We start from the raw sequence: 26,284 nt of genomic DNA, 5'->3' as shown, positions 1-26,284 counted from the left end.
AATTTTTATATTTCTGTCTTGCAGGCTCCTAGGTGTGTGCCAACATAATATGTGAGTTAGGAGTTTGGACCAGTCCAAAAAATTAAGCATATGTCCTTTTCATGGGAATTTAGAGATTTGCTCTTTTAAACAAATATGTATACATACTTTATCGAGTGATGACTGAAAAATAGGCTTTCTATTAAATTTCTGTCAAAAAATTGCACGGTTATGATTTTGCCATCATTATACTTTTTGAGTTATTAACGAGGGAATGCTATAATTGAATTTGAATCACATTGGTTAAATGAAAATGGTGCAAAAGATTGCTCAATATTACATTCTGTGTGACCTAATTTTGCTTACCAACCTCAGTGGATGGGACCCTAAAAACAAAACCTTATTTAATGACAATTGCAAAAAATATTTGTTTTCATTAGTGCAGTCGAGGTAGTACCTCATAAATTCCTTCACTATGTTAAATTATCAAACCTATTCAGGTATCAAAGGTTCGGAGTTCATGTGTACAGATTTGTACAACAACTTACCTACATCCAATAAAAATATAGAAAGTTTAAATCTTTTTATTAAGACAATCTCAAGAGTACTTACTAGGGAACTGTTTTTATAGTGGAAAAAAATATCTGTAGTGTGAATTTTAACATTTCTTTTATGAAGTGTTTTCTTTTAGACGTGCCCTATGTATGTAGTACTTATACTTATTTTGATTGTATCATGATGCATTGTGTCCTCTGGGTAAGCAAATGATAATATTCTTATATAGACATTAGGTTAATTTCCTCTGACTTTTTCACTCCCTTTTTCATCGTTACATAAGATTTCTGAAGAGTAAGAGTCAACAAAATACATAATTATTTTTATTTTAAATCATTTTAATTATTATTATTATAAATATTTGAAATTACTTTAAAACGTATTTCTATAGGATGAACTTACAGAAGAACAACGTGACAGTAATAAATATTTGGTCAATAAAAGATGAGAAAAATCAACACCCCACTTCACGAATGGCACATTTGATTATTACCATAGAGTATACTTACTCTATGTTAATATACCTAAAGATTGAAAAAAAGAAGGCTATGCGAAAAAATCCCTAATCATGAATAGAATGGAATTGTGTCATTGAAAAACTATAATTAGGTATACATCTGAGAGAGGCTAAAATGGTCTTAGAATGATTAAAAATTACACATTCAAGTATAGAGCATTATGTATTCAGATTTTAAATTATCCTGAAAGGACCTCACCTCCACCTTAGGAGTTCCAGGTTAGACATAGCTGATTTGTAATCGTATTTTTGAAGTCTCTTTTTTTTAATGTTGACATGCAGCTGTATTTCATAAATAAAGCTATAATTATGATAATTATTTGGTGATTGTTTGGTTTCTATGGATCCTAAAGGCTTTGAATGTAATGTTTACAGTTGAAACAACAAATGTTTGAATGTCCTAAATTTGTGAAATGAACTTACCTGCTTCCCCTTCTCTGATGACGTAGCTACCCTTCTCAAATTCTTTAGAGTACATAGATTCCACAACTTCAAGCACTTGACTTGTATCCAATTTCTTGAGGAAATCATTATCCATGATGGCGTTTTTGATGAGCTGCTTTGATCTGCGAAGTAAAAGGATCAAGGACTTGTGATTAATATGAATAGGCACTAAAATAGGTTAAGTTTCATTAAAATATCTGAACATGCACCATATCATGCAAAAATTCAACAGAGAAAAAATCATTCGCCTTCACCGGGATTTGAACCCGGATCCCCCTCAGAGGGAAAAGACGCCCTGGTAACTGGCTAAAGCACTCACAATCAGTCAGAATTCAGGTTGAAATCCTGGTCAAGGTAAATGATTTTTTCTCTGTAGAATGTTCACTCAGTTTTTGCATTGTGGGAGACTCTGTAAGGTTATCACCGTGGCTAGTGCAGGCATACTTCAGTTGAATTATGCACCTCATCATTTGTAATTGCCATTCTCAGTTTCTGACAATGTCATGCATGCAGGACTGATGGATTTTCAAGCTTTTGGGAAAAATTATTCAAAGAGGGACCTTAAAACCGCACTTCTCTAAAATACTATATGTACTGATAAAAATAAAAGTAGCTAAATATGTAAAATAGTAAAAGATTGTGCAAAACATTTTTGATGGTAATGGTTTTTCTATGGAAACACATCCAACCCATTCATTTGAAAAAAAATGTGTATCAAAAGTTTGACGGGGCCTTATTGCGATATGGTATTACAATATGAGGCACAACAAACCATAGTTCATTGAAATATGCAGTAAAATAATAAAGCGAAATGATAGTGTATTTGAGTCCATCAGAAAAAAAATATGTACAGCATCTATAAAAATCTAATTTACAATCAATTCCGGATTATTTCAGCATATGTGGAATATGTGGAGTTTACTTATGCCCAAGGTTTACGACTGAAAGAAAATAGAACATAATACAGGACTTCCATTTGCAAAAAAATATTCAGTGGCGCCTCGGTGGTATGCAATACCTCACAATGTGAAGGCCTCTGAGGTCTGATATGCATAGACAAGTAAGTATTCATAATTTATTAAAAAAAAGTACTTGTTAAGCTCGTGAAATAAAAACTTACTGTGAAGAGTCATCGTAAAAATTACCATAAATTCAATTTTTCCAGAATTTGCCAAGGAGGAGGGGTTGGTCACCCCTGTCTTAATCCGCCACTGGTCAGGATTAAGAGTAATATTAAGGAAAATTGAAGAAGCCGTAACCCCCACCAAGGCCCGAAACTAGGACTGGGCATAGGGGGCACATGCCCCGTGTGGAAGATTTCAAAGGGCGGAAAAATTTGAAAAGTTAATTTAATATTTCTAATTAAAGTCTTTAACAATAATTCTTAATTCATTATAATTAAACAATAATAATAATAAAACTTGAGTATGAGTAATGCATGGTGTCTCAGCAGGACTTATGGTATGAAACTGGACAATTTAGCATTCAGAAGAGAAATTGTAATATCATTATTGAAGAAATATGGTATTCCACCACAAAGAGCAGGACCAACGAGCAAGTTTGCACCTCCAGATATAATCAGAACGAGTGGACAGCGCCATATCATTCTCACAAATCAAACAAGAAGGAGATGCGTTTTATGCGGTAGTAAAACAGTAAAATCATGCCATAAATGTTGCATTCCTTTGTACGATAAGTGCTTTGACGAGTACCATAAAAATATCTCTGACTGTTAAAACTTTGAAGGAAATAAACAATTATTTTATATGAATAGTGTCTTAATTTTTTTTATTTATTTTAACACATTGTCCCAAAATAATGTAAGTTAAATAAAATTTCACTAAAAAACAAAACACAACAAATTGGAAATCATAAAGCAGTTGCACCTCAATTACTCTGAAGAGCCTATTAGAAAACGATCCAATAGTGAATATCCTAAATGTGCTCACCAATGCCAAGTGGGTCGAAAACGACCCGTCAAAATTTTTAAACATATGCTTCAGGATTTTTTCCAATATTTTCTCTGTTGTCCAGAGGAATAATAAGTTTGAAAAATGTAAATAAAGTAAAAATTTCATGCAAAAAAATTAGTGGGCATAAATGTGTTAATAACAAAAATTTGCTGCGTAATTTCAACTCCCGCATTTAAAAAAAATAGCTTACGGATATTACATTTTAATATTCGGGAAGGGGGCTACGAACTGACCTTTTGCCCTCCCTGACAAAACTCCTAGTTCCAGCCCTGCCCCTACCCACCTGTAATCCTTTTCCACGTGCGTGATGACAATGTCTTCGGAGGTTTGACCGACGTCCGAGCTCTCGCCGGAGACACCCTGTTTCTTGGCGCCCACGCCGCCCCCCGGTGGACTGAGGCTGTTGTCGCTGCTGGACGCCGGCTGCTGTCCCGGCATGCCGTGCGAATCGTGGATGGAGGAGAGCACGTCCCCTGGGAGCGGCGAAAGCCTCCCGAGGGTCGCAGACCACTGGGCGGAGCCATCGGGAGAGAAGCTGGTGGCCTGCTGGAGGACGCTCTGCAAACCAAACGGGAAAAAAAAGACGGTCAATAAATCGGTTGACACTATTCGGAAATAAATGTGTGTCGGTAGGGCTTGTTCAACAATTTTTTTTATTGTCAATGGTGATGGAATCACGCCATGGGCGTACCCAGAATCAAAATTAGGGGGGGAGGGGGCAAAATTAGCTGTGGTCGTTCAAGTTGTAACTTATTTGCACAGAAAAGGTGGATGAAACCAAATTTTTAAGGAAATTATGACAGCAATAGGGTGGTTTCCTATTATTTTTTATTGCCTAAATCGAAAGATTATTACTCCTGTAGTACGTATTTCACGCTTTTAGATTTTTAAATGACGATATCTATTTTTCGAAATTAAATGAAAAGAGAATATTTTCAAGCGCGCGAAAACGCGACGGCTAAGTATGAATGATGGGAAAAGTCCGAGTGACGTCGTTCTGGTTCCCGTTGCCGCAAGTGAGGTGACCTTGGGGCGAGCCTTTGAGCGCTGTTACGACGCAGGATGCTGGCAGGTAGCAGAGTACCCTTGGCTTAAATAAGGATTATTAATACCTTATCAAACGAAGAAAACTTTCCGACCTTAGCCAGTTTTGATGCGTTATTATTAAGACATGTTTCCCTAAGCTCTGTGCCTCATGCATGCATTGGTAATCTCAGACGATGTAAAACTCCTATCCTTTCGTGTAAAAACTAGGTCCCTGTGACGTCACGTGGACTGGCATCGCATGGGCGCCAAACAGGCCTTTTTCAAACGAGGACAAAATTGACCATTCCCATTCGTCTAAACCGGTATTTCTAAAACCAAATAATTTGTATACTATGAATACACTAATGGTGTGTAACGAATCGCAATCAATGCCTTTCGTTTTCTTTGATGAAGGAAACTACCCTAGTTATTAGTTTTATAATAATTTGCTCGAAAAAATAATGATTTTTATTTTAGTTCCATGCCTTATGCTAATATCATTTTTCTCCAAAAGGAAAATTTGTTCATAACTTTAGTTTTAAACTAAATTTATTTTTGGCTTCTACGGGGGGGAGGGTGGGCAGATGCCCCCCCGCTGGGCACGCCCATGAATCATGCCGATGAAGAGAAACGACGATTGTACCAACAGTTGAAACCACTTTCTCAATACTTTTGATTATTTATAGAAAATTGTGATTGCGAGTTTAATTGTGATTTTTTACCTCGTAAGTTTTTATTGTATTTTTAACATTTCACTCGTTTTCTATTTTTTCAATTTTTTCCATGTGATGATCCTGAGTTGGATATAGTTGAGGTTAATGCAATTATTATAGCGAGAGTCGCTTTCTTGAGTTTCCCACCATTAATAACAACCGTAATAAAAGCACTGAAATGTATTTTTAATTACGCCATTTGGCCTTAAGCAATTCCTTGGTAACTCACTCAGGTAAATGGACAGTGCTAGACGTGGTGGGCGAGGAAACTTCCAGAGGAGATACGGATAAGGCAGAAGGTATGGATGGAGGGAGTGCTGAGCGGGGAGGGGATGATGAAAGCAGTGTTGGAGGGAAAGGAGAAATAGGATTTATCGACAGAATAAAATGGAGTAGTCTTTATTATGAATTGAAGAGATAGGTCCAATCCGGGCTGGCTTAGCTAGTTCGCAAAACGCTCCATGTACCGGTAGAATATGTTAGAAACCTTACCGATAGAAACGCTAAATTAACCAGTGGCGTATGTTATTTATTATCGTAATAGACTTTGAAAAATTTAAATACAGCATTAATCCGTATCTCAAAAAGTGTCTTTACAACAATCTGGACAGTGACGTCATGGCAAAATTAGCAGTGCCGGAACGCACTTTCCTTAACTTTTTTAGGAGTGAAATATTATTGATTTTTTTATTACAAGTTATTGTTTACATTTTATTACAAAATTTTTGTTTTGGTTGCGAATGTATGTATTAGAAATTTGGTGGCAATAAAATTGATGAGAACGATTTTTGACCTTTAAGTATGTCTTTGGTAATCCAGTTCCGGAACGGTGTTCCAACGCGTTCCAGCACCATGACACCATTGACTCTGGATTGAAATTTTCTGACTTTTCCCTGACATTTCTTTCACAAATGTCTTAATTTCCGCCACCTCTTTCAGACTCTCTTTTCAGTCACCTCATCACCATTTTGTAGAGTATGAGTCAATAAATAACCAAATTTTAACGAAGTATATTTATACAAAAAACGTGTCTTGCTAGAAAGAACACAGAAAAACAGCAACTTGTGAACTTAATTTCAGTTTAATGAAACTAAAAAAAGTTATGGTGCCAAATTTAAATTGATCTATCAAAATATAGCCTTTTAAATGAACAGATGAGATTCAGCAACATCATTTACTTTTCAAAATTAAGTAATTAAAAAATTAATTGGTATAATACAAATTTCCAAAGGCAAACTGACCGCATCTCAAGTTGTTTATAACATTCCTGTGTCAAAGACGCAAGCTCTCAGCTAGAAGACAGTGCGGCGGATATTTTGATTCGTGGGTCGCGATAGAAATTTTTCCTGATGCCATTGTCAAGATTCCCTGACTTTTCCCTGATCACTCTGATTTCCCTAAAATCTGAAAACCCTTTCCATACTTGTAATCACGGCGAATAATTAAAGGCCTCAACTCTTCCTCAGATAATAAAGCATCAAATCCGATCATGCCGTTCAAATAAATTAACCCCTTCAAAATGACATGCAATTATATCGCCAAAACTAATGCAAGAAGAATTGTGCAATTATGAGATTGAATCTGTTTCGTAATGCTACGTGAATTGCGCGCCACTATTTTTGGGGATGTTGGTGACCAATAATTTGAAAGTAAACCAACATTTTATTACAGTGACCTCTGTGGACATATTTCCAAATTTCTTTAAATTGTTTTCATTGAAATCAATATTTAAAAAGTACTAATATGAATATGGCGACCGAATATTCCGCCTATTCGTAGACCTCTTTGATTTGTGTATGGCGGGAATTGGCAATCCTAAGCTCAACAGTAAGTGACCTAACAACGGATAAATACGTCACCTTTGTCATATTCATTTCCAGAAAATGGCTTAAAGGAGAGAACGGCAAAGAAGGGCCAATGAATAAGAAGTTCTTACACACCTTTCGCTAACATCGTAATGTGTACCGTTAATTGGGACAAGGAGATTTTGAAGTCTAACATGAGCGTATTTATTGGGACTTTGCAAGCCATTGAAAGAGAAAAATGTGGCGCGATGCCAGTTACAGACGGCGCCAGATGAAAAGAAATGATCGAGTCAAAAGTAGTATTTAAAAACACGTTTAATTAATTGAAAGGTAGCCAGCGGATAGGGTCCAAAAAATTCCCGGAATGAACCAGTTAATCAGCGACCTGACTTTATTCAGTGTGGCGTATTTTCCTTCCAACGAAAGATTTAGGAATGGGTATTCCGGGACGTAAATAAACTTTCTATGGAGTGTGACGACGCGTAGGTGCCGACTCGATTTCGGAAAAAAATAATGATGATGTTTTGGGTGTCGGCCAACAGAGGCCTCCCTCCGCGCCTGGCTCTTCCATTTCTCGGCCACTTCGAGCACCTCCGCATCACGAACACTGTAGAATAGGCAAATATTTTCCATGGAAGGAATCGTCGATAGAAATGCTGTGAGAAGAACGATTAAAATTGGCTATTGTTAAGGTTAGAAATGTTGCTAACTGAACTTTAATTGAGATAATTTACATTACCTGACAGTTTAGCGCGGTAGGCAATCTTTCGACTTTGAGAATGCAAAATTTTAGATACTGAAAATAATTTGACAAAAAGATTATTTTAAGAAATGGCATGTATTTCTAAATAAAAAATGGAAGTAATAAAAGATCAGACGGAAAATGTAAGCAAAATTTATTATTATTTTACTAACTATAACTGACCATGAATTAAATTAGCTGAGTTATCATCAATAAAAATTTCAAAAAGCTATGTAAAAATTATGGTCTCTTGATTTAATTAATTTACTAATGAATGCTTCTTTTTTTGATTACTACATCGTGAAAAACATTCTTGCCACCATTTATTACGTTTATGTATAGAAATTATATTCTCATTTTAATTTCAAGCCCTGATGATGATTAATAAATAAATGGAAAAGTCGACAAAACTCCAACACTCAAATTTAATTTTAAATTTAAGGAAACTGTAGAGGTCTTTCTCAAGATGGCCGGATGCGCAAACTCTTGACTTCACTTTGGCGATTAGTGTTCCATTGTTTAGAGTTCAGCGAATGAAATCAATTTTTGATATCAAAACCTGTGACGGTGGCTTCAATAAACGGAACAAAAGCTACTTCAAACAGTGAATATCCTTGTGATGCTGCAACCTCAGTATCTTGAAAGGTGATACGAGACCCACTTGTCACAAAAAAATGATTTAACTGGCATTACGCCAATGTAAAAATAATAATGGACGCCAGTTCATGCATTCATAAATGTCTTAATTACGTAAGCAATTATACTGTACTTTTCTCACAAATATTGCACATTAGCGCGCCGCATTTCAGCATTTCCCAGAATTTATCGGAACCAATATTATCTGACGAAACTTTTCTTGACGCAAAAATGGCGAAACATGCAGAGCAATTAATTATACTGTAAGTTAAAATCAAATTTCCTTGCCAATATGTTCCTTTAAGTGGGAGAAAAGAGAAGTATTCTAAAAATCTTAAGGAAAATACGGGGCAACTTAGCTGGCCACATCATGAAGCATGATTGCCTGATTGTAAACAATCGTAGAGGCAGTGGCGTAAGTATGGAGGGAGGATGAGGGGATAGATCCCCCCCCCCCAAAACCTCAGAGAAATAAAAAAAATATTTAAAGCTATTGTCTAGCTTTTACATACAGGGTGTCCCATTTATCTTGACCACCCGAAGTAACTTTTTGTCCAGATGCAAATTCAAAAATGTCTCAAGCAAATGTTCATTAGCCGTCAGGGGGACATTAATCGGCAAGATTGCCTTCCTTGTAGCTTTGTTATTAACAAAGATATGAACAGCGGTATGTCTTTCTTAAATGGCACCCTATATTTTTTATGAATGACTGGTGTGCATTTTACTATGCTGTCATTTGTTAACGTCAAATCAGTAAGCAAGTGGAGTAGTTCCAATACCCGCGTACCTGTAATAAGCACTATTGAGTCAGTCATTTTTCATAACACTGTGTTTATGTTAATGGTCCACTGTGCTACATTTTTGAATAAGTCTTCAGGAGAGGAAATGAATTGCCGAATAAAAAATATAGGGTGCCATTTTAAAAAGACATACCGCTGTTTATATCTTTGTTAATAACAAAGCTACAAGGAAGGCAATAATGCTAATTAATGTCCCCCTGACGGCTAAAGGACATTTGCTTGACACTTTTTGAATTTACATCTGGACGAAAAGTTATTTCGGGAGGTCAAGATAAATGGGACGCCCTGTATAATAACTGCATCAGCTAAAAGTTTAATTGTTAGTGCCAAAATGATGTAAAATGTATATCCAGGCTTGTCATTTTTCAAAAATTTTCCAAGACCCCAGGTTGCCTGGGGGAGGTCGCCACCGCAGACCACCCATCCCCACCAAAGCATATTCCTAGTTACGCCACTGCGAAGAGGGACTGGTGAAAAGGCAGAAGGGTAAGGGACAGTCCCAAATGAGTTACATAGGACAGGCTATAAAGGATGTAGAAGAGAATAAATACGTCGCTATGGAAAGGTTAGCGGATAGGAGAGAGGAATGGAGAGCTGCGTCAAACCAATCTTATGATTGTTGACTTTCATTTTGAAGTTTTTTTAAAATTTCGTCGTGAAAATTTACCTTTTTCCATTCCATTTTCATTGACAATTAACAATAAGCACATTCATAAAATTTGATGAAACTAGAAAAAGGAAAGATATAGGAAAAGACGACGTGTATAAATACATATCTATGCATATATATCCCTTCGGATTTCCTCCTTCGAAGCTCCTTAGCCATTTATGATTCCAATACCATGGCGATTCCAAAACCTTCCAAGTGAAATTCCGGCAAAACTAGATTTCAACTGAAAACGAATGGTATGTTTTTCATGTGATCTAGCATCAGCGCCAATTATAACAAAATCATATTTTCATTTGTGTATATTAAAAAAACAACTGGAAATAAACTGTATAGGATCATCTAACCTTGAATTTGAGAATGAGCTTGATTTTCGCCCTCCGAAGGAACAGTAATCCGTCCTATTTATGTATTCTCCAAAAATCGATGACTCCGCTTGAGATTATAGTGCGTCGAAGGAGCTTAAACCATTTCTACCACAACCAGCCAGATCTCAGAACAACTTTTCTTGTGCGCATTTGTTTGTGTTGTGGGTGTAGTGTATTGTTTGTGATAGCAGAAACTCTAGGTATTATTTTTTATTGCAAGAAGCAATGAAATTTTTCTTTTCTTTTTTTAAATTTAATTTTCATTTTTTAGTTTTTTTTCCCTTTTGTCTTGGGCAATACACATTTAGGCATCATCTCTGGTCAACAATCCTAGGATTGGTTTGACGCAGCTCTCCACTCAGTTCTCCTATCAGCTAATCTTTTCGCACCTACGTAGGTATTTCTTCTCTTTCACATCTCTCTTTGCTTGTTCCATATATTTTGCTCGAGGTATTCCTTTTCCGTTCTTGCCTTCCACTTGTCCCTCGGCGGTTGTCTTCATCAGGCCATCATGTCTCAAGATGTGGCCTATAAGGTTGTTCCGTCTTCTTGTTAAGGTTTTCATGAGGCTTCTCTTCTCTCCTACCCTTCTTAGGACTTCCTCGTTACTAACTCGGTCGATCAATTTGATCTTCATCATTCTTCTGTAGCACCACATTTCGAAGGCCTCTATCCTTGCTTTCTCCGCTGCGGTCATTGTCCATGCCTCACTTCCGTATAGGAGCATACTCCAAAAGTAGGTTCTTATAAATTGTTACACATTTAGTACAATCATACAATTTGCTAAAAGTAGAAGAAGTAAAGACGTAGGGCAAGGCGGCGTGTATAAATATGTATCTAAACATATATCCCTACGGATTTCCTCCGGGCGCGGCGCGCACAAGGTTTTTAGGGAGAATCGCACGTTGTCGTAGGTCCGGGTCGCCGCTCTTTACGTAATGGCCTCGGGTGATACGATTGGCGGGGAGGGGAAATAGTGGAGGGGGATGCTCAGTAGGGGACGCTGCCCCCTCCCCCAACCCCCTTCCCAAACGTCCTTGCGGATTATTTACCTCGGCGGACTTCGACGTGTCACGTGGTGTTGGCTCGCGGGCCAGTTCGCCACGCGACAAAGACACGACCCTTGAGAGTTATATCCCATTCATATCCGTTTGAAATGGAAATTCCGATAAAAAAAAAAACTCAGCCAATTCAGCGTTGAAGCTGCGGATGTCACGTGTTTAATAATACAGTACAAATATATATCAACTTTTCAGGCTTCACTTGAAGTGAACCGCATACCTACAGTGCGAAATAACTCTTTTTTTGTAATGTTCCTTTGGGAGCAAGGGCGTGCCCCACGGGCGTAACTGGGGGGGTGGGCATGGTCTAGAGGGGGGCAAGCCAAGTTGTGACATTTTAGCATGGAAAAGGTGAATGAGACACATTTAAAAAAAATTATAACAGCGCTTTATTAGTTTATAATTTTATTTCCTTGAAAAAATATTTTTATTTTAGTGACAAATCTTATACTAATTATGCATATCATTTTTCGTGGGTTCAAAGAAAATTTGTTGAATACTTTCGTTTCCATTCAGTTCTGATTTTCTTTAAAGACTTTTGCGATCTTTGCCCCTTGCTGGGTACGCCCATGTTTGGGAGGGTGATTTGCTCCTGGCTGTTGCATAAATTCTCTGTTCTCTTACAGAAAGATTTTAATGAATTTGTTATTATCTTTGAAACAGATAAAAGGACTTCTTTCCTTTCCTTCTCCACTTAGGATTTCCTAATTGATCAATTCGCCGACTAATTTGATTTTCATCATTCTTCTGTAGCTCCATATTCATAATGCCTCCACCCTCGATTTCTCGGCATCTGCTATTAAGCATAGTCAAATAATCTAATAGAAATGAACAAATTTCACGCAAAATTTCAGTCGTTTATGTGGTTAGGAGCATGAAAAATTATAAACTCTAGGATTTTTGGGGATAATACTCGATTAAAAAAGAGAAGTAAATATATTCGTAGTTTCGGGAGAAGCAAGAAAGAAATTATCAGCAGAATAGTTAAGGCGAAGAGAGCATTCCACCAAAAGAGAGACCTGCTTACAGCGGGAAACTTAAATATGGAAGTAAAGAAACAATTTATAAGAACCTACATCTGGAGTATGCTCCTACACGGAAGTGAGGCATGGACAATGACCGCAGCGGAGAAAGCAAGGATAGAGGCCTTCGAAATGTGGTGCTACAGAAGAATGATGAAGATCAAATGGATCGACCGAGTTAGTAACGAGGAAGTCCTTAGAAGGGTAGGAGAGAAGAGAAGCCTCATGAAAACCTTAACAAGAAGACGGAACAACCTTATAGGCCACATCTTGAGACATGATGGCCTGATGAAGACAATCGTCGAGGGACAAGTGGAAGGCAAGAACGGAAAAGGAATACCTCGAACAAAATATATGGAACAAGTGAAGAAGGATGTGAAAGAGAAGAAATACGTAGGTGCGAAAAGATTAGGTGATAGGAGTACTGAGTGGAGAGCTGCGTCAAACCAATCCTAGGATTGTTGACCAGTGATGATGATGATGAAATATATTCGACTCTATAAAAATTATGTTTTAACGCAAAGATTAAGAAAAATTTCTGCGCCTCAAACTAAGCAAATATTTAAGAATTGAAAGAGTCGTTTTGCATTTCTCACACACTTAGGTTCAGGAATCCTAAGTACAAGCGGGAGGTGAATACATAAAAATCAAAAACTTATGCCTTGAGAAGTTTAAAATAGAATGTACAAAATTTAAAATAATTTCGTTTCGAAATTATGCTATATCCATCATAACTGACAATATTTATGAATTTATTGAAAAATTAACTAAAATTTTCGAATAACAGATTTATTGAAGCACAAAAATACAGGATTTGCTTCTTCAGGACACGTGAAATAAAAGCTGACAGCAATATAAAATTTTACACAACAATCCAAAGAAGAAGTAAATCGCCACATAAGTAATACAACCTATAGTATATTTCTGTAAAAAATCAATTGATCACCCTTTATTTCAGATGTTCAATTTCAGCTCTGGACTTCAAGCTATAAACCGAAAATGTACCTTCGCAATTGATGATGAAAGACGATGGATGAGGTTTTCATGAGATTCCAAGTGAGTTTAGTCATAAGGAGATTCTTTCGCGACAACTAACTTTGAACCTATTTCTGCCAGTATGAAGAAAAAATATCAAGTAAAAAAGAACTCTGGTGCGCACTTTTCACCGTTTCATGGGTAAAACATTTAATGAGTTTTTTTTTAATTTCTGTAATTTTATTTTCAACGACGATTAGTTTTACTCGATAATTGAGGGCCTTGATAATTTTAATGTCAACACAATCCATTTTTCTCTTGATTTAAAAAATGCGTATCTGATTGGTATTTTCGGTCCTGGATTCATGAGGGGTTACTTATGCCATTGAAATCGTGTTTCGTCATAAGAAAATAGAATGGATTCCCAACGCCACTTCGGCTAAATTATGAACCAAAAGAGTTATCTTAAACAGTATAAAAATACTAATAGTATTGTTCATATTATATTATTGTTCTTCACTACTATTAAAAACCTAGGAGTCTCACACCGCAACAAAAGAAATGGATGCAGTATACCTAAAATATTGGTTAGACTCCCAGGTTCTTAGAAATAAATTCTACAGTACTTCTTCCTACATTATCCTGTCATTATGACGATATTTTTAGTTATTTATAATTGTTGTCACATACGTGTTCCTATTCCGAGTGGATGATGCAAAAAATGATCAACAATTTTGGTGGTAACTTCATATTCCTGTCGACTTCATCTCGGATACATTATTCTTGCTTCAAGAGTTTTGACGTTTAACATGCTTCACCGACTGTAAACCCAACAATTGTAAATACCACCTTCTATACTTGGGAAATGGAATTAATAAATTCAAGAATTATTATGGGATCATATCAGAATTCTTATCAATGCGTAGATAAAAGTAGTTGGCAACCTGCAATACATATACTAATCAATCACTCTCTTTAATATCTACGTCGAGTCTGCCCTGGAGTCTTGGTTGGTTTTAGTAACAACGGGTAACAGGCTCGTCATAACTCAGAATTACACTCAATGTTGGCTTAAAAATCGAATTTCATTTTTTATGCAACATGACGAAAGACCCAATCTTCCACAATGCAATAGTTTAATAGGTTGATCTTCCAGTTGCCTAATCATCCTTCAGTTTTTTCTTGATTTATTTGTAAATAAGCATTGTCACTAAGTATTGTCTTACACCGCGAGTCAGTATTGAGTGATATTTGCAAGGAAAATCAAGAAAAAAACGAAGGATGATTAGGCGACAAAAAATCAGTCAGTCTATTACATCACTTGTATTAATATCGCAGCTTATATTTCGCTCTCTTAGGAAATATAGAAGGAGATACCATGCCATTTATTATTGCCCCTTGACCTCTCCTCTTGGATATCAAATGTCTTTTTTTTAACAAGTTTTAAATTAAAAATTATATTCGGCAACCCTAAACCTGTGCACATTGGCATAAAAATTTAATCGTCCAAATGTATTGAAAAGAGTGCCCTTTGAGAGAGAGGACAGGAATATCCTGCACAGGGGTTAGTGAGGAACATTTCCCGGAAATGACCTCCATAAGCGACCGAAATACGCTCCGAGGCATTAAAATTTTGGGATTCAAGAGCTGTTAATGAAAAATTAGGGGAAAAAACGTGAATGCTACGATAAGATTGATGGGAGCCGGTGCGAAGGGATGGTTCTTACTTTGCAGCCATGCCTGACCATCAATCACTCTTCCCGAGGCAATTCTGACTGCAAGAAGCATAAAAAAAGCTTTAAAAAATCGTAAGAGGGTTTATGGGATGAACCAAAATGAAATAGGGGTGACAAGGTTGGGTAAGTCAAGTGAGCTTTCTAATCACATTCGAGTTGAGTATATACCTCATTATAATTCCTCTCACACCTGAAATATCACCTTGGAGGCATCAGAAATATAAGAAAACGACCTCTTTATAATTGTTGGTGTATTATTACCTTCGCATAAATCGCATCATTTTATGAATATCAGACTGGAAAATTAAAAAAAAAACCCTAACTCAAGTTTCGAGATTTTGTCACACACGCCTCAAGTACGTTAGTGGAAAAAGTAGAAAATAGCGTTCGCATCTTCCATAGTGAAAAAAAAAAATTGTAAATAGGTGGATTGGATGAACCAAACTGAATTGAGGGCGATATGATACGTCGAGTCAAATGAATTTTCCATCATATTCGAGTTGCATAATGCGTCGCTACGAAACCGCTCATGAATAAATTATCATCTGTATCACAATTATTACAATCAATAACATTCTTCCTAACTTCAATATTGCATGATGACTTTCAGCGTAGACGTAGGATCGGTCTTAGCAGCAGCAACATCGCAAGCTTCTTATTGTAGTCTGTATAACATCAAACATATCATGGACGTATATAAGTAGGGGAGAGTGTTGTATCACGGTACCCTTTTTCAACTCTTTTGTATAAATCACAATATATTAACTGAAGATTCAGTCTAATAGTAGCAATTCAATCCATCAGGATTACCTCACATAAGTTTCCAATTTTATTCTTGTACTTCAACTATTATTGGATCTAATTAGAACTTCTAAAAGTCTTTGCAATTGTTTCTTGGTACATCATGTTCATGTACCGCGGAGCACTACCAATTGCAACAAGGAACACAAGTTAGATTGGAGGGAACAGCAACGACGCTCGTGAAAACTGAAATTAATTTGTATTATTTTTATTAAATTTGAAAGTAAATGAAAATGTTGCATAAAGCAAATTAATGTAGTTGGTTTTAATTCAATTTCAAAATATAACTCCTTTCAAGAACAAGGACAGATATCTTCCGTTGAAGGGGCCGATTCCTAACATATGGTGGTATAAAGTCGTCGTTTGTGAATACACCACGATCCAGAGGAAAAATTCCAGGAGCCTTAAATCCACTGATAATGTATTTGATTGTATTTTTAACCGGATTAAATGGAGGGGAGATGTTTCTGAGCTGCTTCAATACCTTTTCCAAACTATTACTTCTCCTTTCCACATTATATTAGTGTTATTTTTCATTCCGAAATGTGTTCCGCCATGATTAAAATGTTTAAGTTAACAATACAGGGAGAAAAGCGCATGAAACAAGTGCCTAGGACGATTTGAGTAACTAGGAATATGCTTTGGGGGGATGAGATGGCCTGGGGGGTCGACTCCCCCCGGGTTCGGGAAAACTTTTGAAAGATGACATGCCTGGAAATACAATTTACATCATTTTGGCACTAAAGATTTCACTTTAAATAATTTTTATGAACTCTTGACATTGGAAATAACATTTAATAATGCTAAAAAGTGTTTTAAATGCAATAATTTAACAATTTATACGATAGAACTGAATATTGAATGAAAATGAGACGAAATTTTATTCGAAATTTTATTAGGGGTCAAATGACCCCTAGCTGTCCTTCTAGGTAGCGCGGAACTTCAGTCCTTCTAGTGTTAAGCAGATGGAGTTATCACACGTCAAAACTAGGCAATAGTTTTAAATAATTATTTTATTTCGACGAGGCTTTGCGGGGGTTTGCTATCTATCCCCTCACCCCCCCCCCCCTAGTTACGCCACTGCCTAGGACCTTACGCGTACCAAAAATTTCACGCCGATTTTCCCGTAAAGTCAACACTGACCACTCCACCCAAATTTATTGTCCTAATTTACCCGGTTCTGCGTTAAGGTTCTCCATTTAAGTACGGACACTGGACTCTCATGCTAAGGTTTCCCTGTTCGGATAATTTATTGCAAATTATTTTCTAAAAACCGAACTTTGTATTTTCCACCGAGATAGTGTACACATGATAAAAATATAAACACCGATAGTGATTTCCACACTTTAATACATGACTTTACTGTCGACCATGGTTTCGACGCTCTAAGTACGTCATTTTTACGGTGATGAATCAGACACTCTCACATGTATTTATGCCAGAGCCAAGGTACGAGGAGGGGGTATATGGAAATGGCGTGAGGTGAGTTGAAGGGGGAGCAGTTTGGGTGATCTAATGAAGGACCTTGACATAAAACAGACAAAAAAAGTGGGGTGTGGTTGAGGGTCAAGGTATTTTCGTCTAATAATAATAAGGTAAGGGTAATGGTAAGCGGCGCTTAACTTTACAAAGATGAGTCAAAACTTAATTCTGATTTATCACCTTGAAAATGACATGGAATGTCGACACCATGGACGGTAGTAGAGTAATACATGTAAATGTGGAAATTACTATTTGTTGCTTATATTTTATCATGGATATATTGTATTTCCAAGTAGTGGCGGATACATAAGGGGGGCTTCCACCCTCCTTGCGGGACTGCCCGTATTGCCGAACACTGCAGAACCACAATTGTAACTTTTTTATATCATAAGACGCCATTGTCATACTGGAATATGTGTAAAATCAGTTAAAAAAGAACTTTCTTAAACTTTGCATGAGTCTTGATTATCTTTTTATTCTACACGTCACGCCTGAAACGATTTCGTACGTAAGGTGGTGAATCCCTAAACCGATGAACCACATTTAATGATGACAACTAGAATGCGTATACAAAGTTTCATTGTGGAAGGTTACACGGGATTTCCACTGGGTCAGGCTCTCCAACTCCATCTCGGCCGACGTTTCGATAGGCGAGTTGTGAGTGAGAATGCATTCGTGAGGAACGAGGAAAAAGGCGGGAAGCTCTCGACCAATCACAGAACACCTGCCCCGGTTAATACCGCCGTCATCCATACATAAGGAGGATGATTTTCAAGACTCGACATGCCCTGAAGACGATGGACAACTCGCCTATCGAAACGTCGCGTCGGCCGAGATGGAGGTGGAGAACCTGACCCGGTGGAAATCCCGTGTAACCTTCCACAATTCTATACGCCGGGAAAGCCTATGATCATTCTTCGCAAAGTTTCTCCTCCCTGGCATAATGAGGAGGCAACCCAGAAACGCGGGCACGAAGCTCATAGGAGTCCGACGCACGCGGCTTGTAAGCGGCCTCGGGACAGATTTTCCTCGGAATCCCTTCTTTAGGCGCCGCCGCCGGGCGACACATTGAGACGACGAGCGACGCGAGGAATAGAAGGCATGCGAGTGAGAGAGTGGGGTGGCAGGTGGCGTGGGTGACGGGGAGAGGGAGGTGCTCCAATTCTTCGAAAGAGACTCGCGGACAGCTGACTGCGGCCTCTTGCGGTCGAAGGAAGCGGTTTTGCATGCATACCCGCGCCGCTAACGCATATGCGGGTTTAATACTACGTCTCTTTCAACGCATGCATTAGGTTCATATTTAATTTACATTTATCAGATCATACTACCAATTATATTAACGACCTCAAATGGTTAAAACCTAGTTCACGACGCCGGCTGCATACCCTTGGTCTTATCTATCAAATTTTACAAACAAATACACCACACTTAGCAGAGTACACTACTCAAATACGAGAGGAAATGAAAAACTCGTTATACCTGACCACCGTACAGTGGATATGAAACACAGCGGGATCGCCAGGTTACTCTCCTGGGCCGAGGTCTGGAAGCGTTAGCTTATCACCTCTGCACCGCAGAAGGGGGAGGACAGGAAGGAAAAAGGAAGGAGGCGCCGCCGCGATGGGAGTCCGAAGACACCTCCTGGGACGGGAAAGGGAAGGAAGGGAAGGGACGAGGAATCCCGCACCGTCACAAAGGTGGGCGGGTCCTACCATCAGCGAAACCTGGAAAACCATTTCTGTGCCAGCGATTTTAGAGAATTATTCTATGAGGAGGAATAATCCAACGATCAAATCGCTAGATTTCACCACCGGACAGTCAGATTCAATAAATAATTAATTATTACTGCGTGCCGCGAATGGAACAACATTGACTTATCGCTACGTAAATCATCATCACTCGCCTCCTTCAAAAGGGTACTACAGGTAAAACTTCTTCGAGAACAACAACGAGACATGTAACATCATGGGAACAGTAGGAAAGACTGTCTCCTCCGGCTTCATCTAATTTTCTTTTTCTTTCTACGTACTGGGTGACATTTCCTTGTAATTTCTTGTATTTGTAGATACCCAGGTTTACATTAGCTCTTTCTAAGTAGGTTTTGGCAGGTTTTTCACGCCCCCCTTCTTGTGTGGGCATTTTCTGTCGGTGTTTTTTTTCCCCAATTAGGACGACTAGTTTAGGTCCTTAGGTTTTTCCCACGTTTGCTTACATCTTTTTACACTGGGTAAATGGTAATTTTGTTGACTTATAATTTTGTTTGTTGATTGAAAATGGAACTTCTATGTCTATATGTAATTTCTTCATGTAATTTTCTTTAAATTTCTTCTCTGCACGTAATTTCATGAGCATATTGATTATGTATTTATCTGCATAAATTTTTAGTTTGATCAGGGGTTAAATGGAAGATGGAGCTTTCTAGTTCATGCGATGCCACTCCACGTGATGTCACAGGGACCTAGTTTCTATACGAGTAGATAGGAGTTTTACATCGTCTGAGATTACCAATGCATGCATGAGTCACAGAGCTCAGGGAAACATCTCTAAATAATCACTTATTAAAATTTTCTAAGTTCGGAAAGTTTCCTTCGTTTGATAAGGCATTAATAATCCTTATTTAAGCCAAGCGCTACCTGCTAGCAGGGTACTCTGCTACCTGTTAGCAGCCTGTATCGGCGCTCATAGCTTCGCACCAAGGTGGCCTCACACGGCGGTAGCTGGAACCAGAGTGACGTCATACGGGGTTTTCCCAGTATTCATACTTAGCCGTCGCGTTTTCGCACGCTTGAAATTTTTCACTTTTCATTTACTCGTGAAAAATGCGTATCGTCATTTAAAAATCTAAAAGTGTGAAATACGTACTCCAGGAGTAATAATCTTTCGATTTAGGCAATAAAAAAATAATAGGAAACCACCCTACTATCTAAAAAAATTGCCCTTATCCCTCTTGGCTTCCAAGGTCCTGAATTTACAATCCGGCCTCCTCCCTTTCATTCTATCTGTATATCCTATTCTCTTCCTTCTTCTCCATCAATTGCGTAACATTCTTTTTCTAACTCGGCTTTTAAAATATTATCCCTGCTCAATCCAAACCTTTGTCACACTCTCATTTTGAAGCCTTCTCCCCTCACCTACCATGCACCTCACCTAGAACTTCGTCGCTCCTCTTCGTCTTGTTTAGAGCACCTTATCCATTAACCTCCATATCCTCGCCTCATTAAGAATCATCTATATTATTTCTACTGTATAGATACCTTTTTCTCAACTTATACGCAACCAAATTCAACAAATGAGGTACCAAAATTCACAGAATTTATCAGAGAACATGCGACGACATATATTAATTCCTAAATATTGCTATTGTTTCCGAAAATTGGTTTTTAAATAATTAAAAAAAAACAAAAACCGGTAAATATTCCTGACGTTAACGGCGCACAAACTGATACATTTGTTCATTTGCAACAATATCTCGCATTCTTTAAATAACTTTTATCAAAATGTGGCTGATTCCACATTCAAGTCTCCTGTTGATACGTAAGTATGAGTCATCATGTGCGTTTAACAGAGGATAGTGTAATTACTTCCAATATTGTGTTTAAAGAGGTTCTCTGACCTCAATTTGTACATGAACATTTCAATTTAATTTGTACATAAGACCCTGCCTTTATTTCTACATTTTAAAATTAGAAACGCGCATATTCCCTTGTGGACCTGAATTGAAAAGAGCGGGGGAAGCCCGCTGGGAGCGGGCGCAGCCAACACCACCTAGACTAGGTGGTGTTGGCGCAGCACGCTCGTAGATATATATTTCAGAGCGATACGGGGAACATCACAAAGAAGGACTTTAATAAATGCAAGACGGAACTGAGTTGGAGTATTTTATTTTTATATGTAAACGGCTGTTGTCCTGACACCAGCCTGACACCTACTGCGCCTTGCGGGGTAGTATGCAGATGTAGTATGCTGCACAAATAACTCGCTATTTGCGAAGTAGAAACACCATATCTGAGCAGCAATTGTTCACTGATGCATAGAGAACCCTTAAAAATTCACGGGATCACCCCAGATCCCAAATTATCCCACTCTCCCTACCTGCCATTTTATTCACACACATTAGGTAAAAGATCTACATTTTATTCATCTACATTAACTTATAGTGGAAGATAGATGCTGTAGACGTCGCAGTTTTCACAGGGATAAGTTACAAAGTTCATTAAGTTGACAAAACGGCTAATTTTACGATTTACGGAGTCATTCATTACCATAGCGTGTCTACATTTTTAAGATTTTCACAAAACAAAAAATTAATCAGAATAAAATTTTCTTTAAAATTACTTATTATTCATTACTTTAGCATGAGAACAAGCCCAGATAAAAATTTTCCGAGTATAGCGGCACATCATTTTGGCACCGACAGTAAGCCTTCTTCATCTGTGTACCCATGTACACATCCAGGCATTTGACAAGCGAGTGTGAATACACTTGACCCACTCAGCTTCTAGGCTTGGGTGGTGAAGAGACAATGAGATGAAAAAAGACTCGAGTCAGCGCTTTATGAAACGGATCCAAAATTAGCGACACTCGCATGGAGTCTGCTTCATGGGTGTGTGACCACAGCAGCGTCGTAGGTCGACGTAAACGGGTTGGCGTCGCAACTTCAGCGAACTCCCTGTTCCGCATGGAGACTAAGATGAAATTATGTTCAAGACGATTTCAATATTTTCTCGCTTAATTATTCTTGTAGTATGTTTCCTCTTTGCAATGAGAAATATTATGACCTATATTTATCCCTTGATTTCCCCCCAAAAGTGTGATATAGTTTACGCTCTCCTTCTCCAATAACAATGTTGGAATTACTATTATTTTATTTTCATAATATGAATCATTTTTGAGTCAAAAAGAGTCGGCACTTGACAAAAAAAAAAACGCTTTTGGAAATGCTTTCATAAATACGCATTATTAGATTAGTCTTACCATAAATATTTTTCTATCGATAAAAAAACTTTCGATGACAACTAAAACCTTTTGGCAAACATTTTCGGTATATAAAGACAGTTTCCGCATAAAGTTTCCAAGGAAAATTAATGCAATAAATTATTTCCAATGCATTTGGTAATTTTCGGACAAAATCGATGAAGGGATTTTTTGAGAAAATTGTGCAACTTTGACCCCATATTCCTAGTGAATATGGGATCAAAGTTGCACGCAAGCAAATGACAAAATATAATGTGCCATGTTATACACAAATGTTTTGAAATTAATCATGCGAAGTTTCAACTTCCTGGCTATAAAAATGTAAGTTTTGGCCGTCTTTTTTCGATATAAGGTGCCCAGGGTGAAAGCATTGAGCGAAGGAGATTTTGTGGAGTTATCATCCTTTTGGCAGTCATTTTCATATTTATTTTTCTATCGCCCATCTGCTCGGGAATGCCTTCATTTCATCCTCTCCGACGAACCTGATAGCATAGAAGACGGTTCCAAAATTCAGCACCACGTTTCTGAAAACTTATACCGCCCTATGGAAATCAAGAAGAGAATTGCGTTATCAAAGGAGGCGTCCATGAACAGGAATGAGCTTATAAGAGGATTGCTATGTTAGAGTTTAAAGAAAACGTAAGTGAAGTCTGATCTGGAGCGTAGCGCTTTACGGTGCGGTGACGTAGACACTAAGGAAGGAGGACAAGAGAAGACTTGAGGCATTCGAGATTTTGGTGGGGCGAAGAATGGAGAAGGTGAAGTGAACGTAGAGGAGGAGGAAAGACGATGTACTGGGCATGGTGGGTGAGGAGAGGCAGCTTTTAGATGAGATACGGAGGAGACAGACGGTATGGATGTAGCGAGTTCTTAGTTAGGAGGGGATGTTGAAAACTGTTTTTGAGGGTAGAATATTGGGTAAACGAAGGAGAGGAAGGAAAAGAATAGGATTTTTAGATGGAATGAAAGGGGTTTGGTCTTATTGTTTATTTAAGAGTGAAGTACAAGGAGGAAGGGATGACTACCAGAATGTTCCTTATGTACTACATGGAAATGGTACTTTAACTGGTAGAATACTTAACTAATAATCTATTCAAGTTTAACGGCTTGTGCCCTAAACATCCCTGATACTCGTTTATTCGGGAGGCTTACGGGATAGTATGTAGACGTAAATGTGGTTAGAGGCCTCATTCAGGCGGTCGGAAGGCATTTGCTGGCTTCGGAATCGCCGCTGCCTGCTCGGGACTAAATCACGCGCGTTGTTCCTGCTTTTTAGCCTCATCTCTCGCCCTCATTACAAGGAGAAGGACTGGAAATAGCAGCCACGGGTGTAGGATTGAAGCGGACGCGGAGAGATAGCCGAAAGCATGGAGAGGGGTAGGGAATGAATATAAGAGGTAAGGCTGACCAAGTGATACCAAGGCTACTCTTGTAATTCCTTCCTCTCGCATTATTAAGGCCGATTCATATATACAATTAGCAATTAAAATTAATCAATTCCTCATGAAAAGTTATCTCCACAGTTTTGGCGTTACCTATATTTTCATATGTGGTAGGACACCGTCCGTAAAACAGTGCGAGAATAATAAGCATTTTAAGTGCCGTAAGATTGAGGGTTACTTTGACCCATCTAACCCTATCTTTGGCCCACACTCTAAAAAGAGATAAATTAATGATATGAAAAACCTTTTTTCAGTCTAAATATTGTCAAAGTGAATACTGTTACCATTGGGAGGCAGAAATAACTAGAGACTCTCACAGATTTTTACAAAAATAATTTCAAACTTTCTCAATATTTTTTATTGCGTTAGATATAATTTTTCAGCCGTAATTTCTTTAAGAGCTCTGGTTTAATCGAGTGTGCGATTCAACGCTAAAATGTAGAAAATAAAATAAATATTAAAATAAAAAACGAATCCCCAAAAACAGTATGAAATGCACTAAAAATTAAAAGAATGAGATTTGCATCACCCAGAGAATAAATTGTTGGCACTGATTATGTGTATTATAAATAAGTGTAAAAGAGCCTGATAGGCGAGTAAGGATTGGCATTTGGAGGAGGCGACCGACAGCTGAGGTCATGCGCCATGAGAGAACGGTGGAGGGAACCTGGCGTCAGAGTTAGCCTACTCCCAGCGAAAGACGTCAAGGGGACCACGGCTTAACGTCCCATCCGACGGACGGCTAAGCATTTAACTAGGAATCGGGCAACCTCTGAAAATTCTCTGCCACCTCCGGGAAGAACCTGGACCATCTGGGTAGAAAGCCAGTACTCTAGCCAAAATAAATCGGGTAATTTTTTCTATATATTTTCGATGAGTCTTGGCCTAGCCCTTGGAGGGTTAACATCTCGATACCTCCACCGCACAAACGCTCAACAATCACCCTCCGATTCAAATCCGCTCATCTAGAAGCCCTTATTGAACTAGATGAGGGGATTTGATTCGGTGGGCATTAGGGTGGTTTCCTATTATTTCTTTATCGCCTACATCGAAAGATTATTACTCATGGATTACGCATTTCACGCTCAAAGATTTTTAAATGACGATATCTATTTTTCGCGATTAAATGAAAAGTGAAAATTTTCAAGCGCGCGAAAACGCGACGGCTAAGTATGAATGCTGGGAAAACCCCGTGTGACGTGATTCTGGTTCCAGCTGCCGCCGTGTGAGACCACCTTGGTGTGAAGCTATGAGCGCCGATACAGGCTGCTAACAGGTAGCAGAGTACCCTTCTATCAGGTAGCACTTGGCTTAAATAAGGATTATTAATACCTTATCAAACGAAGAAAACTTTCCGACTTTAGCCAGTTTAAATAGGTGATTATAAAGACATGTTTCCCTGAGCTCCGTGCCTCGTGCATGCATTGGTAATCTCAGACGATGTAAAACTCCTATCCTCTCGTGTAGAAACTAGGTCCCTGTGACGTCACGTGGAGTGGAATCGCATGGGCGCCAATCTGGCCTTTTTCAAATGAGGAGAAAATTGCCATTGCCATTCGTCTAAACAGGTATTTGTAAAACCAAATAATTTGCATATTATGAATACACAAATGGTGGGTAACGAATCGCAATCAATGCCTATCGTTTTCTTTGATGAAAGAAACGACCCTATTGTTGAGCGTTCGTGCAGTGGGGGTATGGATCTATTCTCCTCTGTATTCATTATAGCCTAAGAAAATCGAACAACCGATTTCGAAGATATTTTTCAGTTGGAATCAAAGAACCTGAATAAAGTAGAGGTCAGCGCCGTGGTCCGGAAAGCCATATGTCCGTGGCTCTATTCCGGGTCCTTGGGAATATTTTTCTCGTGGCATTAATAATATTATGCTCCGATATTTATTCATATTGTGCCACTGTAAACTGGCATGTAAGTTGTACGATATGTGGGAGTTTTTCTAAATAAATAAATTAATAATAATTTCGATGAGTCTTAGCCTAGCTCACGGTGGGTTAACACCCATTCTCTTCCCCATTCATGATTGCCTAAGTCAATCGAAATCATTTGATTTGGAGATATTTTTCCATCTAACGCTAAATGGAATTTGTGTTTCCTGTCTTCGGACATATTTATGTTTTTTGGTCGATTCCAGAACTCGAAGATGCTTATAGCCCGCGCATGCTAAGTGGCTTTTTAAATACAACATTTCTGCGACTTTCCCGTCCGTGACTGCTGCACATTAATTCTCTCGGTAAGAGCGAAGGCCTCGGAGGCATTTCAATTATTTCTCCTCCAAGAGTCCCCGAAGCAGTGCTAATGTCGAATCTTAACTCTACACTCCCAAGATACCTCCATCTCTCCACGCCACTCATTATTTTTTCTCTTAATTACTTTCCTCTCCTTCCACGCCCTCTCGTGGCATCGCATCGCTTTGCGTCCTTCATTTTTTTTTCTTGTTCTCTTCTCCGGCCACTGCCGGGTTCTTGACCGGAAACGTTCCTTAACTGCAAGGAGAGTAACGACTACGTGTCTTTTCCACCTCCACATTCCGCCTTAACCACTGTCGAC

At 38.3% G+C, this 26,284-nt stretch overlaps 1 protein-coding gene across 4 annotated transcripts in view; it reads right to left on the bottom strand.

Annotated features, from left to right (window-relative positions):
* The window catches only part of LOC124161496 (cGMP-dependent protein kinase, isozyme 1), a 494,161-nt gene that overhangs the window by 16,694 nt on the left and 451,183 nt on the right, over positions 1–26,284 (bottom strand). For all 4 annotated transcript variants that reach the window (XM_046537829.1, XM_046537827.1, XM_046537826.1 and 1 more), the window contains exons 3-4: positions 3,752–4,026; positions 1,475–1,617 (exon numbers count right to left, since the gene is read on the bottom strand). In XM_046537829.1, coding sequence (XP_046393785.1) covers positions 1,475–1,617; positions 3,752–4,026 — 418 coding nt within the window. The remainder of the gene's footprint in view (positions 1–1,474; positions 1,618–3,751; positions 4,027–26,284) is intronic.

Source organism: Ischnura elegans, chromosome 6 (genome assembly GCF_921293095.1).
Source record: "Ischnura elegans chromosome 6, ioIscEleg1.1, whole genome shotgun sequence".
Lineage (NCBI taxonomy): Eukaryota > Metazoa > Arthropoda > Insecta > Odonata > Coenagrionidae > Ischnura > Ischnura elegans.
This window is presented reverse-complemented; position numbering and strand designations above follow the sequence as displayed.